We start from the raw sequence: 19,210 nt of genomic DNA, 5'->3' as shown, positions 1-19,210 counted from the left end.
ACCTCGCCTCCTCCCACTCTCTACCTTGCTTGCAGTTCTTCAGTCATACGCCCCCGCTGGCTGGCCTCAAGCATCACATGAGCATCACATCTTGATTCCTCCGGCCTATGTCCGCACATTACCTCCATGGAGAGACCTTCCCTACCACCTCTATACAATAACGACTCTCACTGCCTGGTGATTCTTATCTCTCTTACTGTTTCTTTTTCTTCATATTCTTCATAGAATAGTGGCCACAGGACTGGAAAAGGTCAGTTTTCATTCCAATCCCAAAGAAAGGCAATGCCAAAGGATGTTCAAACTACCACACAATTGCACTCATTTCACATGCTAGCAAGGTAATGCTCAAAATACTTCAAACTAGGCTTCAACAGCACATGAACCGAGAACTTCCAGATGTTCAAAGTGGATTTAGAAAAGGCAGAGGAACCAGAGATCAAATTGCCAACATCCACTGAATCACAGAAGAAGCAACAGAATTAAAAAAAACCCTATGTCTGCTTCACTGACTACACTAAAGCCTGTTGTGTAGATCACAACAGTGGAAAATTCTTAAGGAGATGGGAACACCAGACCACCTTATTTGTCTCCTGAGAAATCTGTATGCAGGACATGGAGCAACAGTTAGAACCGGACATGGAACAATGGACTGGTTCAAAGTTGGAAAAGAAGGACGTCAAGGCTGTATATTGCCACCCTGCTTATTTAACTTACATGCAGAGTATGTCATGTGAAATGCTGGGCTGAATGAATCACAAGCTGGAATCAAGACTGCAGGGAGAAATATGAACAACCTTAGATATGCAGATGATATCACTCTAATGACAGAAAGCAAAGAGGAACTAAAGAGCCTCTTGTTGAGGGAGAAAGAGGAGAGTGAAAAAGTTGGCTTAAAACTCAACATTCAAAAAACTAAGATCATGGCATCTGGTCCCATCACTTCGTGGCAAATAGATGGAGGAAAGGTGGAAACAGGGACAGATTTTATTTCCCTGGACTCCAAAATCACTGCAGATGGTGACTGCAGCCACAAAATTGAAAGATGCTTGCTCCTCGGAAGAAAAGCTATGACAAACATAAACAGCATATTAAAAAGCAGAGACATCACTTTGCCGACAAAGGTCCATATAATCAATGCTATGGTTTTTCCAGTAGTCATGTATGGTGTGAGAGTTGAACTATAAAGAAGGCTGAGCGCCAAAGAACTGATGCTTTTGAACTGTGGTGCTGGAGAAGACTCTTAAGAGTCTGAGCAAACTCTGGGAGATAGTGAAGAACAGGGAAGCCTGGCGTGCTGCAGTCCATGGGGTCACAGAGAGTCAGACATGACTGAGCAACTGAACAACAATGCATTGTTGCCTGAACATTATACCCCAGTGAGTTTCCATCCATCTACTCCAACTCCCTGGGGAAAGAACAGCTCCATGACTTGTCTGTGTTATTCACTGCTATGTCCCCAGTTCCTAGAATAGTGCCTGGTATGGAGTCAACACTCATTAAGTATTTATAGGTGAATGAATGAAGCAATGCGCTAAGGGCTCAGGGTACAGACAGGGGAACAGGCACCTCTGGCTGAGGATTCAGGGAAGACTTTATGGCATGAGGGGCATTTGAAATGGCTGTGAGGGGCATGGAATTTCAGAAAATGTGGGTTCAGTGTCTTCCCTTCCACAGCACAAATCCCGATACTGGAACCAACTGTTCCCTTCTCTGTCTCCCCTCCTCTACTTATGCCCCATGTGCGTCATCATCTCTCCTTCACTTCTGTATCTCTACCACCTAAAACAGTGCCTGACACATAGTAGCTACTTAATAAAAATCTGCTGGATGAGTAAGGGGACGAGTGAGCGAACAAACAAGAGGTGGGAGGGGAGGGCATGCTGACAAAGGAACCATGACACCAGAGTGTGGCGTGGAAAGCAGAGGGCACGCTGGGGAACCGTGACAAGAGCAGGGAGCAGAGGAGGAGAGGCTGCGGCCGTGCCAGCCAGGAACAGACTCCAGGCAGCCCTGACTGTAAAGCGAGCCCCATGTTTCCACTGTGAGCTAAAGTCCCTGGTTACATCACCGTGCGTGTCCTCACCATCTAGAGCAGTGAGCTCATCCCTACAAGGGCCCAGCTCAGAGCCTCCTTGCCCCAGGATCTGCCCAGTTGGGCCTCAGCCTCCAGGGCATCTGAGTCCAGTCAGGCTGCAGTGAGAGGGCAGGGACGGGGCAAGAAGGGGATGTTGAGTGGACCCCACAGCCACAAGACTGGGGGGCTCTAGCCCCCATGCCACCTTTTGGTGTCTCTTCACTAGGTGGGGGCCAACCTGAAAGTTTGGGCTCCCTGGCAGCAATGGGTTATGGAAACAACTTTAGTTGAGCAGAAAACATTTCTTTGTCCCCTGGGTAATATGAACTGTATTTTGAAACACACAAAAGCAAGGGAGGTCCATTACTCCCAGTTGCACACACACATGTGCCCATGTGCATGCCCACAGGCTGGCATACACACACACACACACACACACACACACACAGCCCTGGCCAGGAGACCCCACGGTGGTACTGACACCTGTGGCCTTCCCTCTTCCCCTTCCTACCCTGACACCTCTGCTCCACAGCAGCATGCCTCAGTCTAGAAGAAATCTAGCTCGGAGACTTACAGCTTAATCCTAACCACTCCCAGTTTGGAAAAGCTCAGATTCAGGAGAATAATACTGATGAATGTATATATTTAGAGTTTTCAAAGAGCTTTCAAAGATAGAATTTTATTTGGTCCTCATAATAACCCTGTGAAGACAATTGTGAACATTTATTGAAGACTTACTATAAGCCAGATACTGAGCTGGACATTTTTCCTGTATTACCTCATCTTCTCCTCTCAAGAGTCCTATGAGAAAGGTGCTGTTATACATCCTCAGCTTAAAGGAGAGGAAACTAAGGCTTCTGTCCAAAGGTGTCCAGCTGGTACGTGGAAGAACCAAAATCCAAATCCCCCTCTTCTACAAAATAGGCAAGGAAGGTCTCTGAATCCATCTTATACAAAAGGAACATGAGACTCAGAAATCAAGTAACTTACTCAGGGTCACACGGCTGGCATGTGAGAAAGTCCCTGGCTTCCTTTCCCTTATTCCTCTGTTCTTCCCACTAAGAATTGTGGGGATAATATGTAAGTTTCTGCCCCCGGCAGTCATCATCTTAGACTTATTTCTCTAAAAAGAGTATCTTCAGCAACTTGGTTCTAAGTCTAAAGGCTAACTCCCTCTGTCCAGCTGGCCCCACACACGCACAAGCTAACACAGAATTGACAACAGAGGTGAAGAGAGTAGGGGAAGGGGATCACCAAGCCAGACAGAGGTGGGCACCTCGAGAAGGACAGTAGCCCTGGCCAAGGGGCCCCTGGGGGAGACAGGAACCAGAAGGCTCCGCCAAGGCCCACTGTCTCCCATATGCCCACTGTGAGAGGGAAGAACCCCAGGGTCGTTCGCCACTTCTTAAAGTCCAGAAGGACTTTCCGCAGAGTCAGCCAGCAGGGGCTCTGCCACAGACTATTCTTCCTCACCTGAACCAGGGTCTCACCCACCACGAAAGCATCACCTCCTCCTGGCAGGGCCCTGCTTAGCCTGACTCATCACAAATTTATCTAGGGAATGCTACCAGCAGGGTGGGAGGAAGAGAGTCAAATGTGGTCACTCTATCTCCATGGAATAAGCCAGGATCGCCACGCCAGTCTCATGCAAAAGCCACCTCCCATCCTCCACTCCAGACAGGCGCGGGGCAGGGTGGAGGGGAGTGGAGGGGAGACCCACTTTATAGCTCTGTTTCCTCTGTTCTCTGATCTTTCCGTATAACCCTTTCCCTTTCCCCAGCCCTTCTCTTACAGTCTGCCTTTTCTCCCTGTTAATTGGGAAAGGCTTATTTACAATGCACTATGGTAATCACAGAGACTTCGTTACTAATCTGCTACATGAAACTCAGGTAACCTAAGATCTCTGACACAGGTGGGGGTGAGGAGTGGGGAGGAGGAACTAGGTACAACAGTGGATTAAGATATGGATGGTAGAGACAGTGAGTGCCTGTCTTACAGAACCCTCACAGCCTTACTTGGTAGAGCTGTAGATCCCATCATGGCAGGTGTTCCTGAGCAGAAGCCCACTGCCCTGGTGGGTCATCATGAGATAAGAGGATTATGGAAACTGAGGGGGAGAAAAGCTTGTTCCGCTGAGTTGGGCTTGAGGCATGGAAAAGCTTACTTCCATGATGACACTGGGGGTATTCAGTAAAATACCCTAAGACTGTAAGTCAGACTCGGATCAGCTTCAGCACGTTGCTCTCAGAGTTCATGGCTACAAAGGACAGAATGGAAGAAGGAGAGGAGGGAGGCTCCTGCAGCAGCTGCTATTGTCAAGGCACTGAGGCTGTAGCTGCAGTGAACAGGCAAAATGGAAGGTGTTGTCAGCAGAGTCAGGGTCACCACGGTCATACTTGCAAACATGTACTGAGCACCTTCTTCGTGCCTGCTGCATGAGGTGTCAGGGGTATGCTCTGTTTCATAGTCTTTTTTTTTTTTTTTTTTTTTAGTTCTACCAGTTTATTGCTACCAACCCACCTCCCTCCACCCTCGTGCACACATGCTCAGTCATGTAACCCCATGGACTGCAACCCACCAGGCTCCTCTGTCCATGGACTTTTCCAGGCAAGAATACTGGACTGGGTTGCCATTTCCTTCTCCTGCTCTGTCTCATGGTCTTATGGGGAGAAAGAAGTAGGAACCAAGAAGCTGCACTGTGAAAGGCACAGCAAGAGCTCTCTGTGGAAATGCTGGAGATGACCTCCTAGAGGATAAGTTGGTTGACCTGGGCCTTGAAAGATGAAAAGGAATTTTCCAGGCTTCTAGGTAAAAAGCAGCATGAGCATACCATCTACTTTCACTCTCTCACCCAAACCCACTAAACTACATTAATGAGTTTTTTATTAAAAATATACGTGTGTATGTGTGTTAGTTGCTCAGTCATGTCTGACTCTTTGCAACCCCATGGATTGTGGCCCTGACAGGTTCCCCTGTCCATGGAATTCTCCAGGCCAGGGTGGGTTGTCATTCCCTTCTCCAGGGGATCTTCCCAACCTAGGGACTTGAACCCATGTTTCCTGCATTGAAGGCAGACTCTTTACCATCTGAACCACCAGGAAAGCGTGTGTGTGTGTGTGTGTGTGTGTGTGTGTGTACATATATATTTCCATCTGAACCACCAGGAAAGCGTGTGTGTGTGTGTGTGTGTGTGTGTGTACATATATATTTCCACCAAAATAAATGGGATAATAGAAATGAAAGCAACAGGAAAAACAATATTTTGAAAGCTGGAAAGCAGATGGACAAGTAGAAACTGACTTAACAGACTCAAGGCAGCTTAACCCTAAGACAAGAAACTGAGAACTATCCTTTGAACACCAGAAAATCCCCGAAGGGCACAGGAACTGGTCACCAGATACCTCTGGGACTGGGTATAAAGGGAAAGAAGGAGAAGTTAAAAAGGGTGTGGAAAACATTTAGGTCTCTGGATCTCTTCAACACTCCATATCACTCCTTCTCTAACATGTCCAAAGATGAGGTTTAGTATCTGGAAAAGTAAAACTTTGTCCTGAGAGTAAGCCAGCACTGTTGAGGGCATGAATTTTCTATGGAAAGACATATCTATGAAATACATACTCTATCCTGGAAGCCCACCCAACCCTCTAATCTGCAGAACTTCCAGAAAACTCAGCAAGACACAAGAAAAGTACTCACTATGGATTCTAGCTAGTCCAAGAGAAAGTAACTAAAGAAACTCATTTTGTCAGTTCCCAATTCTAGTGGTGGGCCAGGACCCAAGGTTTCAGGCTCCTCCTATTCGCTCAGAACTTCCAATCAGCTTTTTAGTCTCCTACTCATAATCATTATCTCACAACCAAAGATTCCTAGATATCTGAGGAAGCCCTATAAACAGGAGATGAAGAACCAAAAGAATTAAATAGAAAAAAGGCAAACTGGAAGAAACACAAACTACATAGGAAACTTTTAGAAAACTACCATTACTAGCCTCAGAGAGTTTAGAGAAAATATTACACTCATGAGAAGAACAGAATGCTTTAGAAAACAATTTTTAAAAAACTCTTAGAAATTAAAAACCCAACAAAACAGTTGAAAGATAATACTGAGGAAATCTCTCAGGAAGAACAAAAAGACAAACAGGTGAAAGGGAAGAAGAGGTAAGAAAATGAGTCTGCGGAGGAGATATGCACAGGTATTCCAGAAAGAAAGGACAGAGAAAGCAGAAGGAAGAAATCAAGACCAAAATAATCTCAAATTTCTTGAACTAAAGGCTGTCAGTTTCCATACTGAAAGTGTCCAAGCATGCCCCTGGATGAAGACACTCGTATCAAGATACACCATTATGAAATATCAAAACACTCTTAAAAGATTCCAGAGAGGAAAACTGGCCTCCTATACAGAATCAGGAATCAAAATGCCCTCCTGCTCTAAACAGTAACACTGGAAGCAAGAGGGCAACCTGCAGCAAAGTTTCCAAAATTCTGAAGGAAAATTTTTTTTTATTTATTTTTTTTTAGGAAAATTATTTTCAACTTAGAATTCTATACCTAGCCAAACTTTCCATCAAGAGTAAAGCAAATAAATAAATAAAGACATTTTCAGACATAAATTGTCTAACATTTATTTACTATATACTCCTCCTAGGAAGTTACCAAAATAAGAATGTAAGTTAAGAAAAAGACAAATGTAGAATACAGATAAACAGGAAGTCCATTAAAGGTGAGGTAAAGGGAACCTGCAGGATGATGATGAAGGGAGATCCTAAGATGAACTGTGTACCAGACACACAGAGCAACCAAGTCACACTGGAACTGGATGACCCAAAGGAGAGAGAGGCTGAGAGCTTGTCATCATAATGCCTCCTGCTGTTGTACCATCTTTGGGACCTGAAGAAGCCACTAGATGTAGCTCAATAAAGCCAGAGAGTAAACCAAGAAAAAGGAAGACATGAGACCCAGGAAACTGAATCAAGCTCAGGAGAAGGGCAAAGGGAAGACCCAGTATAACAGCTGTGTATTAGGCCTAAAAGGCGACCAGTTCAAATAGAATAGGGATGTCTTTAAGGAAAGAAGCTGACAGAGGACTGATGGTATCAATCTTGTGGAGAGTTGTTCTAAAAGGCTATTAGAAAGTATAAGAAAAATTAGTCATAGACACCAAATAGCTAATTAAAAGAAAAATTAAAGAAAGAACTAACCTTATGAAAAATAGAAGAAAGAAAGAAATATAATCATAGTATACTACAATGTTCAGTTATGACTAATATTGCAGAGACATAATAAAGTCAACAGTAAATATTTATTAAACAAAAATTATGATATAACTATTATTAGAAGGTAAGTGAGATGAAGCAGAGAAAATAACTGTAAAAAGAGCTAATTTCCTCTCTACTACAACAGGAAGACTGGGTAGCATCTAAACTTGAAGACTCAAAAGTTAGCAATATTCACATACTACACCAGCATTACAGAAATGTGTACACACCATAAGAAAGTGCTAAAGACTGAACACAGTTGCTTCTGGGAAGGCAAATTGATGAGAGGGGTGAATGGCTGTATTTTGATAACTGCATTTTTAGTTCAACTTGAAATCTTAAACTATTTATAATATATTAATTTGATGAAATAAAAATTAAGTTTCATTAAAAAAGGATTAAGGACGTTCTATAAGGAGAAAATAACAGATGCAACAGCATGGTGTCCTGAAAGAGCTGAGTTTTCCTAGAAAATGGCTACTGCCAGAGTAATGCAGCAGATGAAGGCGTAAGCAAGCAGCATCAGATGCTGCAGAGAGCAACAGCAGCATCTCCTCTTTGCCAACTTCATGGGCTTTGGCAAGTCACCTAACCTATTCTAGTATCCTTCTCTGTAAAATCTGACTAATAATAGCACTGACTTCACTGGGTTTTGTAAGAATTCAACAACAATGGAACCAGATCAATTTTGCAAAATGTGTTCCACTGTACAAAGGTAAGGGAGGCAAGTGCACCTCTGTCCCTGGGAAGTGTTCTCAGTTGGGAGCTCAGAAGGTTCTGAGCAAGGTGAAAACTGCCCAGGGAACCCAATCCTAGAGAAGTTGTTCAGCTGGCTGGGGCAGACACGCTCCCTAGAATCAGGGGATGTCACTGCTAGCATGTCATTAAGGGCATCAATGCTCTTGATTTACTGAAAAAAAAAGGGGGGGGGTTCTCTCGGAGAGAGCCTTGATCTGATGGCTGCAGAGCTGGAAGAGGTAGGCACCCGTAGGTGAGTCCTACAGCCCTGGTGGCGTTAGTGCCATGGAAGCCAGTGCTAGGAGGTGTGGGGGAGGGGCAGTGCCCAAAGTCAACTTCCCAGCCCTCACCCCTTTACCCTCCCCTTCCAAGGAGTATCTCTCTCTTCCTATTCTGCCAACCTGTTGCTTCAAATTCCACTATGGAATTCAGTGAAATACACATAATGATAACCAATTGCTAACACTTATATGGTACTTACTATATGCCAGGTATTATTCCAAATGCTCTGCATTCATACCACTATAGTCCTCACTTTGCAGATGAGTTACTCAATATCATATAACTGGAAAGGGGACAAAGCCAGCATCCTAAGTCAGGCAGCCTGACTCCAGCCAGGGTCTGCATTCAGAATCACTATATATTACTGTTTATCAGGTTTAAGACTGAAAGTCTCAAACTACTCAACTGTAAAATGGGAATATTTGAGAACACGGCCTTGAAAACCTCTTTCAGCTAGACAGTTTCTTTCCTTGGAATAAGATTCATCAGTCACATATGCATATCTGAGTGTGAGGGACCTATATGGAAGACAGGCTTTGAAGAACAGCAGGGTGTATGTGTGGCTTCAGAGTGGGAGGAAAAAGGGCCCCCGCCCACATGGAGGAGCTAAACTGGAGAGGAAGCTAAGAAGGCCAAAGCCAACTCGCACAGCCAACCCCTCTCCAGGCCTGTGCCCACAGGCCCCCCGGACCCTGACCTGCGCAGCAGCCCTGGCACAGGTCACACAGGAGGCCTCATTACCTGTGACGATGCAGGTAAATCTGACGTCGCTGTCCTCAGACACAGCCCGGGACTTGAGTGTGGTCTCAAATAGCGGCTGGGTCTCCTCTGTTAGCTGAGCAATGATGGAGCAGAAGGTGCTCCTAGGAAAGGTAAAGAACTGTTAAGAGCAGCGTTTCTTCTATCTCCACTGCACGATGCCATGGCCTGGAGTGGTCCAAGGTGGCTTATATCTTACCATGTCCATCCAGCATCCTGTGACCATGGCTCCAGCACTTGGGCAAGTCTTTCTTCAAGAGAGCTAGATCTCATGGCCAGGATGGGGGCAGGGAAGTGACCAGGGGCTGAATGGAATCCTGACCCAGACCCATTAAAACGGGTCCCTTCTGACCAGGGACCAGGCTCCTACCCATGCCTGGTCCTGGCATTCCCATTCCATCCTTATTGGGGGGCCTTGCTTCACACTCCACCTGTCATCTCCAGGTAAGCTCGTGCATGGGGGAGACATGGACAGGCCCAGTTTCAGAGATGGAGGTCCCAGCACAGCAGAACCTCCATTCATGCCACAGAGGGAAAGCAGCTGACCCCAAGGATAACAGGTCCCAGGAGCTCAGGGGTCAGAAGAAAAGCCCCTGCCTTTGTGAGGATAGACCCATAGCAGATAAAGAAAAAGCTGGTCAATGCCAGGGGTCTAGACCCAATGGCAGCCTCTAGTTCCTAGGAGTATCAGAAAAGAAAGATTCAAATGAATCCTGACCCTACACAGGGCTATGGACCTCCAGTGGAAAGCTAGCCATGGCTCCCTTGCTCCCCAGTGGGTACCACATGCTCAAGTGAATACTGGCAGCTCCAGGACCTACCAGTAGGACTGCCAATCACAAACAGATCCACCCATGCGAGAGTCAGGGCTTTTGGTTTCCTCATGAAAGTCCATCTCCCAGAACTCAGAGGCATTTGTGGGCTCACTGAGTTGATCACAGACTCACCAGCACTTCTCAGCATTGACAGTCCTCTCCTGCCTGCCCACACGCAGCAAACCACCATGCCAAACCCTTTATGGGCCAGCAGAGACACAATGCATCCCCAGGCGTGATGTGTAACCACATAGCCAGGTTGTGCGGTGCACAAGCCGTGCCTAGCCCTCCTCTTCCCGCCCCCAACCCACACACCCTCTGGTGAGCAGCAGGGAGGACTGTCAGGGATGACGTGAGGAGAAGCAGGAAGAACTGTTGGGGGGCAGACAGATCAAAGCTGCTTTGCTCTGTGCCTCAGAAGAAGGGGTGGTTGCCCAAGGGCAGTGTGTCTGCCTCTGACCTCTCCACAGGGGCAGGTAAGAGTCTGTGGGAACACAAGCAGACAGGAGCTACAGCCCTACTTTGTTGGGAGGGCATCCCCATTCAGCTGACCATCTCTGTGGATGTCATTCCTGACTTGAGTTTGAGGAGAAAGCTTGCATCCCAGGAGGAAGGCCTGGAATCAAGTAAGACTTCTGGGCTGAGAGGGGTCCAGCCGTCTCTGCACAGGATCGAAGATGCCTGGGCCTCTGGGGAGCTGACAGGAATCCTCCCCCCGAAAGACTACCCAGAAAGAGGATCTCAACTAGGGACTAAGGTGAAGGCTGCCATAACACTCCCTGCCACACTCCCATCTGGAACCTAAATAACTTATTAGACCATTTTAAGAACAGTCTTCTTGTAGCTTACTATTGGAAGAAACTACTGTCCTTTCCTTTCTCTTTTAATCCACTCGAAAATAGAGGGTCCTTCAGGATCTAGACCGTCAACTCTCTGACACGTGGGAGTTACAACATCTGAAAACATTTCTCACTGCTCTCATACTACCAGCAATTTCTGACTTTGGGGAATACCAACTCCCAACCAGCAGTTTCTAGAGGAAACTGCCCTGCCAAAAGTCATTGGACTTCTATGATTTTGCAACTAATTCAAAACATCCCTAATTATGTCCTCCCTACCTAATTTGAATCCTAACCTACTCATGAATATGAACCTGGCTCTCATACTCAGCCTAGGCTCTTAGGGATGAAGCTGCTTGGACAAGTCTAAGAAAATAAGCAACTGGGTAAGTGAGGAAAACAGGGAAATCAGGCTTCAAGAAAATTTGCTTATGCTAGATATTTAACAACAAGGTAGTAATTTCATTATTTTTGTTTTATAAGAAAGAATGCTTATCTTTTCAAAGTTCCAGACTAGGTCCTAACTGTATTATAACATTCTTATAATGGAAAATCCTAAGTAACTGCTGAAAAGTATAGCTAGGAAAACACCCTCTAGGAAAGTGGATCCAGGGTGCATTTGGTGGGGACAGAGTCATTGCATACACTATCGTATTCTAATAAATTGTCACCAGCCTTCTCTTCCTATTTTCCAAAACACTCAGACATGAGAGGGACTCCAAGTCTGCTCCTTCCAGTCTCCTGGGAAGCCAGGAAGTGCACACACCTGGAAATGGTCTAGTCCTACCCTGACACCTCCAAGTTCTTCCAACTCCGTGAATTCATAAGAATATCACAGTCTAATCATGTGTCTCTATAGAACTCCAGAATCATCACCAGTTTTCAACATCTTCAAAGGAACCTAATCCTGTCCATAGGGTTTGGTATTTACTTTACTTTAGCTAAACTTCCAAACTCTCTTTTAGCACTTATCACACTCCACTTTGAATGAGCTGGAAACCCTGTCTTCTGCCCCTTCAGTATCCACCCCTATCACAGGAAATGTACATAGTAGCTACTGACCATCCCTGTAAACATTATTAGCTATTCAGAAACCAGTTAGCTATGCAGAAATCTTTCTCTGTGTGAAGAAACTATGGCCAACTTTTCCCTAGATCTACCAGAGTCTGGGAGGAGGCCCAAGTGTGGGAAGTAGCCAGGAAACGTTCCCATTTTGATCACAATTGTCAGTTCAGCCAGGAGTGGAGAGCTGTCTCCAGTTAAGGAGGTAAGAGGACAGTTGTTCAACAGGCAAACTCTGACTGCGGGCCTGCTGGGGCCCTGCTCTGTCTCTGAAGTGGATTCAGAGAACAAGTTAATACAGAAAGACACTCACATGATAGCCCTGACCTCACAGAGCTCACAGTCTGCAGGGTGGAGAGAAGTAAAAGGAGAGGGAAATTCAGAGAAAGAGATAACAGAAGGAGAACTTAAGGGACTAAGGAAAAAGAAATTTTTTTTAAGGAAGTAGCCATGGTTAGAAGACAGACAATAAGGTGTCAAACCTAGATAAGTGGTTACAAAATCCATGAAAACCTAGGCTGAGGGGGAAACGCGTCACGTAACTGGAGGCTCTCTGCTCTGGTCCCACAGTACCTATCCCAGGGGCACAGAGATAGAGTTGCAGGCATCTTGGGAACCCCTGCCTATCTCTGGGTCCCGGCACCCTTTCCAATGGTCCATGCAAGCATCACCTCTGGCCCCCGTGAGATCCATGCTCACTGAGTGCCCGCTCACACCCTCCCCAACCACCCTCTCCGCTCCCCTCACCCCATGCAGCTTGGTTATTAGTGCACAAGCAGTCACCCAGAGGCCCCTCAGTGCCCAGACCCAAGAGAAAAAAAAAAGCAGTCAGAGAAATGTAATGCAATGGTGCGTTTACCTTCCAGAGCTGGGGTGAGACAACCGGTTGCTTGATAAGCTAAGCAAAAACAGCAAACGGAATCATTAGGCCAAAAAAGCAAAGAGAGGAGGAGGTGAAATCAACAACAGTAGGCAAAGTATTAATCGGCCACCATCTGGGGCCCAAGGGCCTTTCTATTAAAAGGGACCAGCTGTCTTACTTGGCCGACTCCAGTTAGCAAGTGGCCTCACCACCGGACACCCATGTATCTGAAACCAAGAACTTGTTAAGTGTAGCAGGGTCCAGGGAAATGGTTAGGCAGGAGGGAGGCCCCTCGGGGCTGAGCTTTAAGAAAGGTGTGTCCTGGGTCCTTGAGTTACTCATAGCTGCCTGGCACATCTCCCCCCTTCTGCAGCACACCAGCTGGCGGAGGGCAGGGGGGGGCAACTCTTGCTTCAACCCTTGGCCTTTTTGGGGAGAAGAGCCCCCAGTTCCTGCAAATCCCCTCAGAATCTGGGAAGGAGACAGGTGGCTTGGAGAACACCCATTAATATGTTAAAGTACGGTTAAAGAGGCCACGCAAGGCAAACCAGCTGGGAGAGTCAAGAAGAGAAGGAAAACAAAGCGGTTAATTCAGCAGGAGCCAGGAGGCACCCAGTTGGGTCAGACCAGCACAAGGCCCACGACGCTGATCACCCCTCCTGCCCCAGGACAGCTGAGAGCTGAAACCAGCTGGGGGCTGGGTAGGCCACTGCAGGGTGAGGATCACACAGAGCTGCCCCTCAGTGGAGATCCAGTGGGTAGGAGCCAACTTTCACCTCTGCCTCCACTCCTTCCAACACAAGTATCTCCAGAGGGGTCCAGGGATAGAGTTCTCTGGGAGATCTCAGGCCCCCGCCCCTCCAACTACACTCACTCCCTTCAGCTGTCCCCACCATGAGAACAGCTCTCCTTTCATTATCAACAGCCCAATCTGCTCAATGGAACTCTCAGTCTGCATCTCTAACCACTGACAACCCGTATCTGTATAACAACAACAACAAAAAATTCATCTTCTGCCCCCAAATATGGCTTCCACTTCTATGTGCCTGGATTTATGGATACCACCAGGGAAGTACATGCTTCAGACCCAAAGAGCCCTACCCCCAGAGATGCTGCTGCTCCAGAATGCAGCTGCCTTTGTTCAGAACTTTAAAAATCCTCCAGAGGCCATGAGGGCAGACCTCCCACAGTTTCAAGACACTGGCCAACTCCATCCTTTCCTTATCATGGACTTCCTTTGCCTTTCTCCTTAGAATGGAGAGATTTCTCCTTTGCTGGATCTGGATTCTTCCCTGGGAAGGGGACAGAGAGAATCAGCTCACTAATTCACATGAAATGACAGCTTCCACCAGCAAGTGGGCAGGGAACTCAGCTGTGACAGTGACCCCTCCCTGGCTCTCTCCAGGGCTAGAGTTCCCCAGCCTCATCCTGCTTTCTCCGGGCCTCACCCTTAGTTAATCAGCCATGTCAGGAGGAGTCCCAGGCAGTAAAGGCACCTTCTCTTCAAAAGGTGCCTGTGACCTGCTGGCTGGGCCAGAGGTTGGCTTAGGGCTCTCACCCAGGAACTCCCCAATTACTGACTGTGAGGGGGTCTGAATCAGAGGCATCAAATGTTGGGATGTTGTTGTTTAGTCGCTCAGTTGTGTCCGACTTTTGCAACCTCATCGACTGTAGCCTACCAGGTACTTTTATCCATAGGATTTCCCATGGAACAATACTGGAGTGGGTTGCCATTTCCTACTCCAGGGGATCTTCCCAATCCAGGGATGGAACCTGCATCTCCTGCATCTCTTGCATTGGCAGGTGGATTCTTTACCACTGAGCCACTAGGGAAGCTCAGTGATGGGATAAATAGGCCTAAAAACATTCTTAGTGATACTTTCATTTTATAGAATAGAAATTCAGGGCCCACAAAGGAAAAGTCTCTTCATAAAGGAGAAAAGTAGGCCTGGGAGGTGGCCGGGGGCAGGGGGGCGGTGGGGGGGTGGCAGGAGGGTGGGGGAACCAGGACTGTCCCTGGAAGCTGAGGCCCCCCATTCTTCCTGGCTTTCATATATTCTGGGACACAAAAGGCCTTCAGAAAGTCCTGACCTGATGCCTCAGTTTTCCTGAAAGCCCTAGACAATCTGCTTTATCCAAGCTGAACAGAAGAGATGCCACAAAACTACAGGAAATATCACCTGCTCTACTGCTCCTCTGGGCCCACTTGGGCCAGGGCATCCAAGAAATGAGGAGACAGAGATTTCTGGAACGTCTCAATGTCCCTCAAAATCCAGTTATAACTGCAACACCTGACTGTGGTTCCTTAACCTTCTCTAGCTCATCCAGGCTCCATTTTACCATAAAAGTGAGGTTGGATCTATAGGAAGTTGGGGCAACAGTTTGTGGGGGTTACTTGCAAGTTGGACCTCTCACTCCTGAGCTAACTATGGATAGGAATCCTTCCAGGGTTGGAGAAAGGAAAGGAATGTACAGGAAGACAAGTTCTAGACTTGAGCCATAGCTTCTGGTACCTGGCTCCCAGCGCAGCTGTCCATCGGCTCACAGGGGCAGCCCACCCTCCCAAGGCTCACAGAATGATAACTCACAAGCTCCATGATAGATATGTATGGAAGAAGACCCAGGAAAGGTTGAAGTCAGGAGTGCATGGGCCAGAATTTGCCTCTCAGTCAGAATTCTGGGAGAGTCAGGGCTCAGGAGCCAGGGTTAGCTGACGAAGCCCTCAAGGGACCCTTTTTCTTCATCTCTTGGTCCCTCTTCCCATCCCCACAGGCATTCAGGTTGCTCTGAGACAGAAGGCTGTACAGTTACCTGCTCTAACACAAGAGTCAGGTCTTGACAGGGAACTATGAACTGGCCCCTGCCCCACCTCAAGTCCCCAACAGTCCCATACACTGTCATAGTCTCCCCTCCTTGGCCAGAGGCTTTTCCAGAGGTGAGAGAAACCTGGCCTTCCTGGTGCCTCAGGACCTGGCTGGTCTGTGGCCACCTGGAAGGGGCAAGCCCACAGGCCACAGTCTTGGGCTAGAAAACCCTCTCTCCCAATGTTCCAGCCCTGCCTCTCCAAGCACTTGATGAAAAGAATCTCCATTTAAGACCATTCTCACTTAGGCCTAAAGGGACCTAAACCAGACACTTCTAACCCACCTGCAGTTCTCAGGCTGACACACTGCTCAACAGATGTGTAATTGTATCACCATACAGCTGCTCACCCTTTTTCCTAACAGCCCCATTCCCCTGACCTCCCAGTTATGTCTGGTTTGCAAGCCACCTCAACATTGTCTCTGAGAAGGGCCCTGCATCCCTCTTCTGCTGTACCACTGGTACTGACAAAGGCCAGACACAGGAGGAGGAGGCAAAGCCCAGACACAATCTCGGTTACAAGTGTGAGACAATTGTTGAGGCTCCCACAGGGCAGTCAGCTTCACCACGGACTGGATAAATACACACATTTCATTCCAGTTTTTCCACAGATCCAGTGGTTAGAGGAAGGGGCATGCTTTCTTGGCAGCCAGGGGCCTTGGCGAGTCTGACTCAGTCACTAACATCAGCCCTCCACCCTGCCCCAGACATGTGACACCATTTGACGAGTTTTATGCAGAAACCGGTTCTGGTTACATTTGAACTTTTCCAACTCCAAGGTCAACAGAACTCAGCCAATCCACGAGGAAGTGCTTGGGACTTTTCCTAAATGTCCTTGATGTCTGTTTTTGTGCCATTTTAAGAATGGAGAACAAGAGGTCCCCAGACAGCTTCTCAGAGGAGGGGCTGTTTTCCGTATATAACCTATGATTAGCCAAGTTCTGGGGCAGTGACACAACCCATTAGCCATCCATCACAATTCCCTTTGGAACAGACTCCAGAGTTGGAGGGAAACTAAGCTGCCCAGAGGAGATAGGAAGTCTCCATCTTCATGGTAATGCATGTGTCTCTGTGGGTCTGTGTTCCTCTGAGGGCCAAGAGACTAGCTCAGTCGTGTCCGACTCTTTGCAACCCTATGTAGCCCGCCAGGCTCCTCTTTCCACGGGATTTTCCAGGCAAGAATCTTGGAGTAGGTTGCCGTTTCCTACTCCAGAAGATCTTCCCAACCCAGGGATAGAACCCCTGTCTCCAGCATTGCAGGCAGATACTTTACTGTCTGAGCCACCAGGGAAGCCCTTGAGGGCCAAAATGCCAATCTATTGTCTTATGAGTCTTTCCACCTGTGGGTAACTTAGCTCCTAAAACAAAGCAACCATACCTCTTCAACCCTTGGAAGAGGATAATTCCAGCTCCTTCCCTTGGCATCCTGAGGATGGCACCCGTCCCCCCAAACCTGGCAGGGCGACCTGCGGCCACAGAGCCTGAAGCTCTGAATCCTCAGGCAGACTGACCAGCATTTCAGGCCACCCCTTCACTTCACCAGCCCCCACCAAGATCCCAGGAAAGACCAGGGTCCAGAGGAAGCACCTTCTTTGCAGTTTATTTCTTCCCAGTGACTCCTGAACTAAACAGCCCACCTCAGGGCAGTGCCTCTGGCATACCCCCTCCCCCCAGCCAGCAGGAATGTCAGCCCAACTGGCTTTCCTTATCTCGGGCTGTGGAATCCGAGGCCAGGGAGTAGCTGAGCGTGGGGCGAGGGTACGGAGGGGCGGGAGTGACATGGGGGAGATAAGGAGCCGCTCGGGACCCTGGAAATCACCCCAAAGTAGGCCTTCCTCGTCCCCAGGGCCTCGCATGGCCTGAGGCCTGAGGCTCACGGAGCTGGCAGAGGCCAGGGGGACCCTGAACGGCCTTCAGGGCCGGTCCGGCGGCACCATGTCCTCCACAGGCTGGGCGGGGCCCCTCCTGAGGCCTCGGTTGCGGCCTCCGCTCGCCTGCCAGCCCGATGGGCCGCCGGCCCGGCCCCCCAGGGCGCGACTCACCTGGTCTCGGGCCGCACGCTGAGCAGGTAGCTGCGGCTGGCGGGGCTGGGAATCCACACGGGTCCGTCGTCCTCGCCGTCGCCCCCCGCCTCAGACCGTCCGCCCGAGCCCCAACCGCGGCCGGGGGCCCTCCGCGACCCCATGCTGCTGCCGGCCCTGCCTGCCTCCGGCCCCTGCCCGTCAGGCCCGCGCCGCCGGCCGCCTCTCTCGCCCGCGGCTGACGCGCGCCCCTATTTATAGCCCCGGGCCCGGCCGTCATCACCTGCTGCTGTCCCTCCCCCGGCCCGGGCCGGCCACCGCGGCCTCCGAGGCGCCGGAGGGCGCCGGGCCGCAAGGGGCCCACTCGGGGGTATCGGCTCCTTCCCTTAGCCGACCGCCCGACGTGTGTGGAGCGCCCTCTTGGCGCCCGCAGCCACCCCGGGCGTCGGGGTCAGGGGTCAGAGAGGCCTCAGGGAGCAAGAGCTGAAAGGGGGCGGGGCGCGGTTCTAGAAGGGGACGGAGCGTGTGCCCCTCACCTTCCTCACCGGGTCTCTGGGACCCAGGCTTCCCGCCAGCCTTCCTTCCCCACTCGCCCCCGTTTTGCAGGTGTGGAAGGTCGGGTTCTGCGGCCTTTGCCTAGTGGAAGGTGCGGGAGGACCAGAGGAGCTGCGTCGGGTGCAGGGGGCAAAACCCTGAAAGACCAAAGATGGCCGGGGTGGGGGCTGGAAGAGGAGGGAAGGGGAGTGAGGCTCGGAACCTGGACTGAATCCAGCGGGAGCCCAGCGAGCCCAGGACCCGTCCCTCTTCCTGGCTGCAGCCCTGACTGACCCTGGCCTTCCAGCGGCTGTTGGCCCAACACTTAGACCCACACCCACATACCTACATAAGTAACCTCAGTTCCGAGGAGGCCAGGACTCCTCAGAATGTTCCTCTCCATTATCTAGTGTAGATTAGGGGTTTGGTAAACATCTCTAGAATTATTGAACCTCCTTCTTCACCCTGTTCAGCCTCCATTTCCCAGCACCCCAGGGGGAAGTGGGCTGTGTCCTAATGCCCAGAAAAACAATATAATCATTCGACAATTTCTTAGATCAAAATCCTAAGTACTGTCTAATTCTGGTTGTAAAAGTGGAAGTGACCACAATCTGTGTGTTAAGTCACTGAGTCGTGTCTGACTCTGTGACCCCCCACCCCCCCCCCCCAGGGCTACTGAACTGTAGCCCATCAGGCTCCTGGGCCCAAGGGATTCTTCAGGCAAGAATACTGACAAGGAGATTACCCCTCCCTAAAGGGCTCTTCCCACCCCAGGGATCAGACCTGGGTCTCCTGCATTGCAGGCAAATTCTTTACCATCTGAACCACCAGGAAGCCCTGTTTACCCATCCTTTCTTCTCCTACCCCATTGAAAGCATCCAGAAAGTACCTGAGCTGGATGGTTATAGCCATTAGAAAATTGGAACAAAGGAGTAGAAACCCTCTGTTCTGTAAACTGCACTCACATCCTTACTCCTTTTGGAAATGGCTCTTCTTTCACTGTGTGCTTCCAGTGGCAACTGTCTTGATCCTATACGCTCCCTCCCAAACTCCCTGAAAACTCCCTCTGACTCAAGCCAGTCTATTCATGGTACCCAGGGGCCCTGAT

At 49.0% G+C, this 19,210-nt stretch overlaps 1 protein-coding gene across 3 annotated transcripts in view; it reads right to left on the bottom strand.

The window, feature by feature from the left end:
- ALPK3 (alpha kinase 3) overlaps window positions 1-17,840 on the bottom strand; it is a 60,242-nt gene extending 42,402 nt beyond the window's left edge. For 2 of the 3 annotated variants that reach the window (XR_010659193.1, XM_065906886.1), the window contains exons 1-3: window positions 17,590-17,840; window positions 12,683-12,721; window positions 9,090-9,211 (exon numbers count right to left, since the gene is read on the bottom strand). Coding sequence is in view for 2 of the 3 variants with exons in the window: in XM_065906886.1 (XP_065762958.1) it covers window positions 9,090-9,211; window positions 12,683-12,721; window positions 17,590-17,732 (304 nt within the window). In the remaining variant the exon portion in view is untranslated. The remainder of the gene's footprint in view (window positions 1-9,089; window positions 9,212-12,682; window positions 12,722-17,589) is intronic. The other variant, XM_065906887.1, reaches the window with a different exon arrangement.
- Between the last annotated feature and the right edge of the window lie 1,370 nt (window positions 17,841-19,210).

The sequence above is a fragment of the Muntiacus reevesi genome, chromosome 15, assembly GCF_963930625.1.
Source record: "Muntiacus reevesi chromosome 15, mMunRee1.1, whole genome shotgun sequence".
Taxonomy (NCBI): Eukaryota; Metazoa; Chordata; class Mammalia; order Artiodactyla; family Cervidae; genus Muntiacus; species Muntiacus reevesi.
This window is presented reverse-complemented; position numbering and strand designations above follow the sequence as displayed.